This window comes from Thamnophis elegans, chromosome 12, assembly GCF_009769535.1.
Source record: "Thamnophis elegans isolate rThaEle1 chromosome 12, rThaEle1.pri, whole genome shotgun sequence".
NCBI lineage: Eukaryota > Metazoa > Chordata > Lepidosauria > Squamata > Colubridae > Thamnophis > Thamnophis elegans.
Genome location: NC_045552.1, coordinates 38,276,082 through 38,288,254, shown reverse-complemented (window position 1 = coordinate 38,288,254; position 12,173 = coordinate 38,276,082). Strand labels below are relative to the sequence as shown.

The 12,173-nt window shown below is 47.4% G+C and overlaps 1 protein-coding gene across 2 annotated transcripts in view; it reads left to right on the top strand.

Moving 5' to 3' along the window:
• The window catches only part of OPHN1 (oligophrenin 1), a 150,911-nt gene that overhangs the window by 72,186 nt on the left and 66,552 nt on the right, over positions 1 to 12,173 (top strand). For both annotated transcript variants that reach the window (XM_032228147.1, XM_032228148.1), the window contains exons 10-11: positions 3,967 to 4,061; positions 8,770 to 8,848. In XM_032228147.1, coding sequence (XP_032084038.1) covers positions 3,967 to 4,061; positions 8,770 to 8,848 — 174 coding nt within the window. The remainder of the gene's footprint in view (positions 1 to 3,966; positions 4,062 to 8,769; positions 8,849 to 12,173) is intronic.

Here is a 12,173-nt window from a genome sequence, read left to right as displayed (position 1 = left end):
CCCTCCAGAGTGGACAGGTGCTGTTCTACACAGTCAGCAGCTGTGAATGAACCTGTGGTCTGGCCAGAAGAAGCTGTAGGCCTCCCGGTTCAAGTCACAGTTCTCCCGGAAGGGAGACGGCAAAGCCAAGCCAAAGACTGCAAGGGGAACCCCCCCCCCCTCCTGTCACTTTCCATCTCATGCCTCTTGCCCACATCTTGGGATCTTGGTGCATTTTACCTCCTCAATTTCTGCTTCTAGGATTTGGGCTTTTGGAAGGAGAATGGCAAGGTGGTGTCAGGAGATCTAGCCAGGAGTGGGTTTCAGCAGGCACTACTCCCGGTTCGCTTGTGGGCATGCTGCGCGCGTGCTTGATGTGCGCTGCGCAAACATGCACAGTACAATAAAAATTGTTCAGCACATGCACAGAAGCAAAAAGCAAGATGGCAGCACCTACGGCAGTGCCCAGAGAACCAGTTCAGGGGCATGGCAGGTCTGGGTCGCTGCTGGTTCCAGCGACTCAGGCCGCCAAACCACTACCGGTAGGAACCCACCACTGGATCCATCACCATCATTGCCAGAGCCCAGGGCCACCCAGACATCCTCCACCCACTTGCTCCCATCCAGGTCTTCCTTTCCCCTCTTATGTATAGTTTTGCAGATCCACTTGATATTACTCATAGCTAAGAAAAGAAGTGAAGATGCTCACTGTAGCTGCAGAGTAACCCTCCTGGCCCAGCAAGCTGGATGCTGCCCGAACTGCCTCCTCCATTCCCCTTCTGTCAGGTTCCACCCCTTCCCCAAGTGCCGCTGCATTGTGTCCCCCATTTGGATCCCACTCCCTGCCTTTGGGCCTGCGTGGGGTGCTTTCTCAAAAGTCTGCCCAGCTTACGAGCAGCCCAGCCCAGTCCTGGGGGGTCTCCAGCAGCCTTGGCTCTGAAGTGCAAGTAGAAGAGAGGTTGCTCCTTCAAGCCAGTGGCCGCGCCAAGGCTTGCATAAGACCCCGCAGTGATAGTTGGGGGCTCCTGGCAGAAGAAGGAAGCCTGGCCAGGAGTCCAGTTGAAAAGGGCACTATCAGGGTTCCAAATAGAATCCAAAAGTAAATTAGAGTCCAAGGCAAAGTATTGCTCAAAGTTCCAATTTATTAAGAGAGCCATGTTGGCATATCTGGGAAAACCTGAATCTGAAAGCTTCCCGGTTTTCCCCTCCTAGTGGAAAGTTCAAGATCTTGCCCCCACACCCACAAGTCCATCACACGGTCCAATCTTCCACTGCTATGCTGGCAGTTCCACCCATCCTGTTCCGGTCATTTGCAGAGGTGCAATGACAAAGGATGACCTTGGCTTTCTAGAAAGAATTTTGTTATGGCTACTCCTTACAATCCCCCCTCCCATTTTCCCACAATAGAAAATGCATAGCAGAATAATAGAAAGTATGGCAGGCCAAAGATCCACAAGAAAAGATGGCTGCAGGCCTGACAGGCACATCTGCCAGGCTGTTCCTGCTTTGGCCCCACTGTTCCCTCTAAGGTGCGCGGCTGCGCGGCCGCGCACGTGGCAAGAAAACACCGTGCAGCCGTTTTTAACTGCGTGCAGTGATTTCTGCCACAGGTTCTGGAAGATGAGGGGAATAGCTGCTGCCGCCTCCTCCTCCTCCAACAGCACTGCCAGATTTGCCGCCAACGCTGCAGCCGAGGCGAAGCCTCCAAAGCTCCCGCAGGCGCCCACGCCCATGGCAGCGGCGGCGGTGCCTCCCCCTCCGCTCGGAGCACCTCAGCTGGGCTCTGGGTTACTCCTGCTGCCGCCTCCACCTCCGCGGTTTTTCAGAAGCCATCAGGCCTTTTTCCCTGCTCCCCCCCCCTCCGCCGCCTTCCTACTAGCTCCCGTGGCCAAATGGCTCCTCAAAAGCATGGCGGAGGAGGAAGGGGGAGGGATAACACGGGGGCCAGCTCAGGTGCTCTGCATGGAGCCTCCACACACAACCGGTGTGCTCCACAAACGTTCCTGCTCACTAGCTCAAAAGGGCCCTCGCTGTTTCTCCAGGCAGCCCTCGCCCCTCCGTCCAGCCGAAGGTTGCTCCTGGCCAGGCAGGCTCCCCGCAGCTGCTCAGAGGCTCGCTCTCCTCCTCGTAGCTCCGTGAAATTCTTGGGTGGCTCCCAGCTCCTCTGCAATACAGCCAGTCCTTGACTTAGCCTCCACGCAGAGCACCTGAGCTGGCCCCCGTGTTATCCCTCCCCCTTCCTCCTCCGCCGTGCTTTTGAGGAGCCATTTGGCCACAGGAGCTAGTAGGAAGGTGGCGGAGGGGGGGAGCAGGGAAAAAGGCCTCATGGCTTCTGAAAAACCCCGGAGGTGGAGGCGGCGGCAGGGGTAACCCAGAGCCCAGCTGAGGTGCTCCGAGCGGAGGGGGAGGCACCGCCGCCGCTGCCATGGGCGGGGGCGCCTGAGGGAGCTTTGGAGGCTTCACCTCGGCTGCAGCGCTGGGCAGCAAATATGTTGGTGCTGTTGGAAGAGGAGGAGGAGGAGGAGGAGGCAGCAGCAGCTATTTAGTGGCGGCGGGGGCTCGTTGGCATCTTCAGTGGCAGCCCTGCCCCCTGTGAAAAAAACCGAAGATGGAGCAGATCCACGCAGATGACGTTGTTGCAACATGACTGGAGGAGGAATTCTGGGAGTTGAAGTCCACAAGGCTTAAAGCTGTCAGGTTTGAAGACCCCTGGGTTTTTTTTTCCTAAAGGGTTAGGGGTGCAAAGGTCTTGTAACTTGATAGCTTTAAGACTTGCACACTTCAATGCCAGAGTTCCTGAGCCAACATTTTGGTTGCTAAGCAGGACCCTTGTTAAGTGATACTGATATTATATAACACTTTTAATTAAGCGGGTACCTTGAATAAACATAACTTTGAGTTTCAAATAATACTGATTTCGTTGTTGTCTTGGGTGACATCTGTGAAAAAAATTCAGGTGCTCAGGCATGAAAATATGCCGCTCAATCACTATACTTTTCTGCTCACACTGAAAAAAAATTAGAGGGAACATTGTTTGGCCCCCTGGCCCACAAGCTTTCCTGTAATGAGGAAATGTTGACTCCTGGTCTTGTGCTTTTATTGGTCGAGATCAGAACGAGATTAAGACCGCTTTCAATTTGCCTTGATTGGTGGGTTGGCTATTACTCTTGGTGAATGCTTCTTTTTTAAAATATTTTTTTATTACACAGTTTTTTTAAACAAAAAAGAAACAACGTTAACCGTTTACTTCTATATAACATTCCATATCGATATACATCCATTATATGTGCATTTCTCCCCCCCAACTCCAATATGCCATTACCTATACATGTAATTCCAGTGTTTTTATACATCCAAATATATTCATCTCTTGAGTTACAGTCATTCATTGTATGTCATTTCCATTTATACATATTTATTACTAATGTCTAACTCTTGTATCTCCTTTGTTTAATCTTTCCGTAAGCTTCACACCTGCCTTCTAACCATTGATATCATTCATTCCATACCTTATAATAATCTGTTTCTCCTTTATCTTTGATCTCTTTGGTGAGGCTATCCATCTCTGCACCCTCTAGGACAGCGATGGCAAACCTTTTTTGGCTTGCATGCGAAAAGGGGGGAGTGCAGGGGGGTCATGTGCAGGTGTGTTGCACCCATAATGCAATGTATGACACCCCCAGCATGTGTGGGGGCATGATAGGCGCGACCCCCCCATTTTTTGCATGCTTTTTTCACCCTCCCTAGGCTCCAGAGGCTTTATAGGAGCCTGGGGAGGGCGAAAACAGCATGTCCATGCGCTGTGGCCAGCTGACAGGGCAACGCCTCGCATGCCCTGACAAATGGCTCCACATGCTACCTGTGGCACACATGCCATAGGTTCACCACCCCGGCTCTAGGACTTTCCTTATTTTGGCGCATGCGTCTTAAAACGCCACCTACCCTGTGTTGGTGCTTCTTTTAAATGTAACATTCTGTTTCTCTCAGGGCGCCACTGTACATTTGATTCTGAAATCCTGCGTGCGAAGGAAGACGGACTCCATAGACAAACGGTTTTGTTTTGACATTGAGACAGTTGAAAGGTGAGCTTAAACCTTTGGCGGCTTCGGTCCCAGTGAAATATTGGGCAGTTCCTCTTTAAAGATTGGGGCGCTCACATTGCAGCCCTGTTCAAAAGGGCCCAGCAGAGATTATACCACCTGAGACTTCTCAGGAAACAACAACTGAATGGAAAACTGCTGGTGACCTACCGCTGCACCATAGAAAGTATTTTTACTTATTGCATCTGTGTCTGGTTTGCCAGTTGCCCAGGTGCAGATAGGACAGCGCCCCAGAGGGTCAACATCATTGCCCAGAGGATCACTGATTGCCCTCTCCCCTCTTTGGAAGAACTTTGTAGCTCCCGCTGCCTTAAGAAAGTTCAAAAGTGTGTGTGTGTGTGTAGTTATGTGTATGATGAGAATAATGATGTTTAATGTTAATATGATATTACTACTAGAAGATATCAAGAAGAAAAATGGAGAATTTCATAACGTTTAAATGCTCAATGTGTTATAATACTAAACGTAGGGAAATAATGTTAATATGAATGTGAAAGATGTGGCAAAAAAGAAATGATGTTGCACAGAGATTTTGTACCCAGATGACACACTGCATAAGGAAAGATGGAATGTTTATTTTTGTAATTGAAAAATAATAAAACTCTATAAAAATTTCAAAATGTTCTTAAAGATTCATCTCACCCTGGGCACCCCCTCTTTTTTTTTAACTTTTATCATCTGGCAGACGGTACAGGATAATAAAAACAAGGACAGATATGCTGAAAAACAGCTTCTGTCCCAGGGCAGTAACTATATGGAATTCTACGGTATATAGTGCAATATCGGGTTTTCAATTTCAATTATATAAAAAATAAAGGATGTATGTTTGTGTTTTTATTTCTATAGTGGACGGCATCTAATTTTGTTGTACCATGTGCAATGACAATAAAGTAAAGTAAAGTAAACTAAACTAAGTGTGCAGATAAAAATAAACCATAATGAAGGGTGAAAGCTTTTCCTCACTCAGATGAGTGGGAATGTTATTCTGTTTGAGAGAGTTGGAGGGGCTGTAGGGATCTCCCTCTCCCCTCCCCCAATGGATAAATGGAGATTAAAGCTTTCTTGACCAATGTCTCCCCTTTTTCTGTTTCAACACATCCAGTGAATGCTGTAATTTCTCTGGGTCTGCTCCAGTGGTGAAATTCATTTTTTTTTTACTACCGTTTCTGTGGGCGTGGCATGGTGGTCGTGGCAAGGGAAGGTTACTGCAAAATCTCCATTCTCTCCCCACTCTGGGGCCAGCCAGAAGTGGCATTTGCCAGTTCTCTGAACTACTCAAAATTTCTGCTACCTATTTTTCAGAACCTGTCAGAACCTGCTGAATTTCACCCCTGGTCTGCTCTTACTTTTTTGGAAGGGTTTCCTAAAATCTTTGAAATGAGAATTTTGGTGCTTTCTTCCTTGCAGCGATGATGGAGAATTTCAAGAGGAAGCAACTCTGCTCAGATATAATATTAGTGGGGATTTCTGTTCCCTGTGAGCTGTGGTTGGCTTCTGTTGACATCCAGATTGGATGCTGGTTAAAAATCCAGAGCTGCTCGATGAAGTCATGGCAGTGTTGATGATGAGACACTTGACTTAATAAAATATGCTGAAAGAAAAAAGGGGAGATTGATGGAAAAATGGGTTAAATACAGAGAGAAAAATGTAGAAATGATTTGATAACTTTGGTACATTTCTTTGAATAGAATAAATTTCATATGCATTTGTTTTCAGTTTCGGATTGAGCTAAAATAAGAGTCTATTTCCTCTGGTTTCATTTGCAGCTGAGCAGCTTCCACATTTGTGGATTTCAGCCTCCAAAGTTTCCTAGCCACTATGGTCGTTGCTGAAATTTTGAGAGATAAAATCCACATATCGAGAAGTTGCTCAATTGGAGAAGCACTGATCTACTGTAACAGGAGAAAAATCATTCGTCAGAATGAACAAATACAATATTTTTCAGAGTATAAGACGCACTCCCCCCCCCCAAAGAAGCTGAAAATGTGGGTACATCTTATACACTTTGAAGCTTTTTTTCAGCCCTAATGAGGCGCTAATGAGTGAAGCGATCTTCCCTACTTTGCCTGCTTTTCTCATTGCTTCTCTCTCCAACTATTAGCTGTGCTTTTAGAAGCTGTTTTTCAGCCCTAATGAGTGAAGTGATCTTCCCTGCTTTGTCTGCTTTTCTCATTGCTTCTCTCTCCAATGATCAGCTGTGCTTTAGAAGCTGTTTTTTATCTCCAACCAGGGGATAAAAAGCATGTGCAGACCAATGTTCCCTCTAAGCTGCGTGGGTGCGTGGCCACGCACGTGGCAACAAAACACCGCGCAGCAGTTTCCAACTGCCACGCAGTAGTTTTTGTGAGATGCCTTCCACGATAATAGGAGAGGAGAGCCAGCCTGGAGACAGCAATCGGTTCTAGGTCCACAAGGCAGAAAGTAGCTGAGAAAAGGGGTGTCGGGGTTGGGAGAAGACATGGGACGGGCTCCCAGCAGCAGCTGCTCGGATTTGCCATTTGTGAGGGGGGGGGAAGGAGAGCATGAGCATGTGTATCCCTCCTTCCTTCAGCCCAACACTCTCGCTGGCATCCCAGCCAGATGAGAGGGACTGCAGAGGGCCTCCTCGAGTCTAGGGGAGTGAGTCATTCCCGCTTCGTCTCTCCTGCCTCGTCTCTCCTGCCTCTTCGCTTCTCCATTCGGTCGTTGGGCAGCAGATCGAAAGCGGGAGCCAAGCCGGGTCATTCCTTCCAAGAGGCAATAGACTAGACTCGGGGAGACCCTCCGTAGTCCCTCTCATCTGGCAGGGATGCCAGTGAGAGTGTTGGGCTGAAGGAAGGAGGGATTCTCTCTCTCTTTCTTTCTCTTTCTCTTTCTCTCTCTTTCTCTCTCCCTCTCCCTCTCCCTCCCTCCCTCCCTCCCTTTCTCTCTCTCTCTCTCTCTCTCTCTCTCGCATTGGGAGAGAGAATGAGTGAGTTAGTTGGTGGGCAGATTTAGCACTTTGTTAAGTTTGTTTCTCTGTGTATTGTGTATATATATATATACACCTTGGATGCAATTGTGCAAGCATTTTTTTTCCTCTTTAAAAGAATTTTTGGATTTCTCCTCACCAAACCTTTAAGACTGAAAGAGTTAGGGTTGAAATATAAAGAGATTGTCAATTGCCATGCTGTTAGATTGATAGGCAATTATGGACTATCTTGATTATATCCTCCTTAGAAAAAATATGCTACTGTATGGTTGAGAAAAAGATCAAACCTCATTCCATGGAAATGCAACAAAGTTCATAGGGAGAGTTTCTTTTTACGATGGGCTTCTTGGGTCAACAGTGAATATCAGTTATCAAAAATGTAGAAAATTAAGCAGACAATAGGCAATTACAAAAAGAAAAGCCAACTTTCTGAATTCTGTTTCTTTGCACTTAGTGACATAAAGAGACTAATGTTCTGAAAACCTGACCTGAATTACTATATATTTTAAATAGCTGTAAAGCTATGCTGAAAAAGTTGTTCTCAAGGTATTGTGATAAAGTCAATAAAAAGAAGGGAATTCTAGATGAACTTAAGGAGAAATGAGAGTATTGGATAGTAAATGGACAAATAAAATTACCAATCAAAGAGAATATTTGCACCTCAGGGTTGAAATGATATGTTCCCTCTTACTCTTTCCTTTTCCTCTCTTCTCTCTCTGTCTCTCTCATCCTCTTTCTCATTGTCTCTCTTCTCTTTCTCCTTCTTTTCCATTCTTCCTTCACTTTCTCTCTCCTCCTCCCTTCTCCTCTTTGTCTTTTTCTGTCTCTCTCATCCTCTTTCTCTGTCTCTCTTCTCTCTCTCCTTCTTTTCCATTCTTCTGTCTCTCTCTCCTTCTCCCTTCTCTCTCCTCTTTGTCTCTTTCTGTTTCTCTCACCCTCTCACTTTGTCTCTCTTTCTCCTTCTTTCCAACTCTTCTGTCACTTTCTCTCTCCTTTTCTGTCTCTTTCTGTCTCTCTTCTCTCTTTTTCTCTCTTCCTCTCTCCCACTCTTTTATCACTTTCTCTCTACCGCCCAACCTGTCCCCATACTTATCTTCGACTGATCATTTTTGCAATAATTTACCTTTTCTAAATAGGCGCAGTTCCCTTAGCGGATCCCTCGCTCACTCAAACACACACACGCACACACACACACACACACACATACTCACGCACACACAAAACCATTTTTCTCAATTCCAATTCGGATCCTATAAATCAATTGCTCTGTGAAACATCTGTGAAAAAAATTCAGGTGCTCGGGCTTGAAAATGTGCCATTCAAACACTATACTTTTCCACACACACTGAAAAAAAATTAGAGGGAACATTGGTGTAGACACATTCAAAACTAACAAACCTATGTGCTGAAGCTGACAAAGGAGGCTAGCCAGATGAATACCTGGTAGGCAGATTTTTTTCCCTATTTTCCTTCCCCTAAACTAAGATACGTCTTACACTCCAGTGCATCTTATACTCCAAAAAATATGGTACTTACCTCCAATTGCTAAACTTTGAAGCATTAATATACTGAGGAGTCGTTCCGGAGAGAAGCCTGACTCCTTTTCTCAGCGTGAGCCCTTCCTCATATTTTTCAGTTTTGTTTTGGGAGTTGTAACAAAAAAAATAAAAGCTACATTGGAATTGACTGTTAATTTTTCTTTCTTGTGCCCCCCCCCCCCCCCCGCTGAATTTTATGCAGGTCTGGTCCCATCACCTTACAAGCTCCCTCGGAAGCTAACCGACGGCTCTGGATGGAGGCCATGGATGGGAAGGAGCCGGTAGGTATGGAGGGCTGCAGTGGTGGCACTCAAAATGTTTTACTACCGTTTCTCTGGGCATGGCTTGGTGGGCATGGTAGGAGAAGGATACTGCAAAATCCGCATTTCCTCCCCACTCCAAGGGAAGGATACTGCAAAATCCACATTGCCTCCCCACTCCAGGGGAAGGATACTGCAAAATCCCCTCCCCACACTCCAGGGGAGGGTTACTGCAAAATCCCCATTTCCTCCCCACTCCAGGGGAAGGTTACTGCAAAATCCCCATCCCCCCCCCACACTCCAGGGGAAGGATACTGCAAAATCCACATTCCCTCCCCACTCCAGGGGAAGGTTACTGCAAAATCACCATTCCCTTCACACTCCAGGGGAAGGTTATAGCAAAATCCCCATTCCCCTCCCCACTCCACGGGAAGGATACTGCAAAATCCCCTTCCCACCCCACTCCAGGGAAGGTTACTGCGAAATCCGCATTTCCTCCCCACTCCAAGGGAAGGATACTGCGAAATCCCCATTCCCTCCCCACTCCAGGGAAGGTTACTGTGAAATCCCCATTCCCTCCCCACTCCAGGGGAAGGATACTGCGAAATCCCCATTCCCTCCCCACTCCAGGGGAAGGATACTGCGAAATCCCCATTCCCTCCCCACTCCAGGGGAAGGATACTGCGAAATCCCCATTCCCTCCCCACTCCAGGGGAAGGATACTGCAAAATCCCTATTCCCTCCCGATCAGCTGGGGCTCAAGAGGCAGAGAATAGATGGGGGCAAGGCCAGCCAGAGGTGGCATTTACTGGTTGTCTGAACTACTCAAAATGTCCTCTAACGGTTCTCCAGAGCTGGTCAGAACCTGCTGAATACCACCTCTGGAGGGCTGCCCCTGGCTGAAGCAGAGCATCGGCTGGTCATTTTCCTCTTCATTGAATGGGATTTTCCAAGAGTGGTTTTGGATTGGCAAACTCCACAAAAAGGGTTTGAGCTGATTTTATTTTAATAAAAAGTATGCCTTGGCATAGTTAAAAGGCTGCCTTGGGATTAATTTTCAGTCTGGAGGCGTCGGTGTCATTCAGTGAAGTCCTTCTGAATGTAACTGGACATCACTTAAGGTTGGTGTTGTCAACGGAGCACCTGGCAGAGCAGTTGAGTTGTTGAGACCTTTTAAGAAATTAATGCCCTGGAAATTTTCCACATTTTATTTTTTTAGTCTTTGTATTATGGTATTAGGGATGCGGTGGCTCAGTGGCTAAGATGCTGAGCTTGTCGATCAGAAAGGTTGGCAGTTCAGCAGTTTGAATCCCTAGTGCTTCATAATGGAGTGAGCTTGTGATACTTGTCGCAGCTTCTGCCAACCTAGCAGTTCGAAAGCATGTAAAAAATGCAAGTAGAAAAATAGGAACCACCTTTGATGGGAAGGTAACGGCATCCCGTGCACCTTCAGCATTGAGTCATGCTGGCCGCATGACCATGGAAATGTCTTCAGATGACTCTTCGGCTTTGAAACTGAGATGAGCACCGCCCCCTAGAGTCAGGAACGATTAGCACATATGTACGAGGGGAACCTTTACCTTATTACAGTATTATATCAAATTCCGGGCATCGCTTTAGGCCCCTAGAGGAAAAGGGTCGCATGACTTCCAGCTGAGCCTGTTGGGAGCATTAGAAAAATAAACCGAAGTCCCATTTCTCTTCTCTTCCCTGTCGCTTCTCGGGCTCAACTATTCAGCCTGCCAGGTCTGAGCGGCCCTTTGAATGCCCAGCATCACAGCACAGCTACCCCTCGTCTCCTGCTCCTCCCCAGATAGCCGCAGTTTCCCCACCCCTCTTTACCTGGCCTGCCTGGCCATTAGCACTCTGATCGTAGGTGCAGGGAAGAAATCAAAGGAACCTCAACTAGGATAATAATAATAATTGTTTGGAGTTTCAGCCAGAGTGGGACAGAGCATGTTTGCCCCCTACGCAGACCCCATTTACCCCAAGAAACCCCCTGAGGTGTGTTGTGGCAAAGGCTATTGGCGCTGGAGGGGGTTCTACATCACCTTAAGCCCCCCCACCTCTCCTGGTGGCTGGGTTTGCTGAGAAATTCACTCTTCTGGTTGTTTTTGCAGGAACTTGGTGACTTTAGACATTTGGTTTTATTATATTGCTTTGTTTTGGGCTATTGATGGAAACTGGGCTAAAATTCATAATTAATAAATAAACTTGGAAGCATCTTCATTTTTGTTCATCATGTCCATCATCTGCACCTCCCATTTAAGAGGAGACCCTGGCTGGTTTGCAGTCTCTTCTCAGGTGTGGTGAATTCTACATATGGCAGCTACAGCAGAGCGTTCTTGGAAACGAGAGGGACCGTCTCCTCCTTCGGTCGGATCTTCTGTTTCTGACACTTGGAAAGCAGCAGGTCTGGGGGGGGGACATGGGGGGAGGGCTGAATAGGTGGAAAACTGAAAGGGAAAGAAAGAGCAGGCCAGCAAAGCACCTGGGGAATTTCTCTGGCACCCCCGGAGAATAACCTGTCCAAAGTGTGCTGCAAACCTGGTAGCAGGGCCACAGGCTGACCTTTAAACTCCCCCCCCCCCCCATTGCTTATGGGAGGGGCCTTGAAAAATTAGTTCTGTTTGTTGGTTGTTAGATTCTTCATGAGTTGGTGTAGGTGGGTTTTACTAGCAATAGTAATAGCACTTAGACTTATATACCGCTTCACAGTGCTTTTGTAGCCCTCTAAGTGGTTTACAGAATCAGTCTATTTGCCCCCAACAATTTGGGTCCTCATTTTACCCACCTCGGAAGGATGGAAGGCTGAGTCAACCTTGAGCCTGGTGAGATTTGAACTGCTGGCTGTCAGCAGAAGTATCCTGCAGTGCTGCATTCTAACCACTGAGCCATCACGTCTCTTTAATGAGGGTTTATATCTTATTTATACCTTATTCATCATCCACCCATCAATTACTTTTCCCTGTTGCAGTTTTATGTCCTCCAGATGTTTTGGAGTAGGCGAAGGCTGGGTGTGGGCCTGTGTGTATGTGTGTGTCCCTCGGCGTATCTCATCCTGCTGTTGAACAGAGGATGGTAGATGCTGCCAGGGATGGTGGGGAGGAGAAGGCCCACTTGCAGGGCAGGAGAAGAAGCCTCTGCTTCTGTGTGGAGCTGCCCACCTGAGTTGCTGTTGCCAGAAGCAAGCACTGATTTGGGGAGCGATGGCACTTCGTCTGGGGGTGCCCTGGGCAGGGGAGGTTGGAGCAGCCGCATGGAGAAGGCTGCAGAAGGAGGAATGGAATAGAAGACATGAAATGGTGGATGTCCTCAAGAGGGAGCCATAGCATTGACTGGTAGC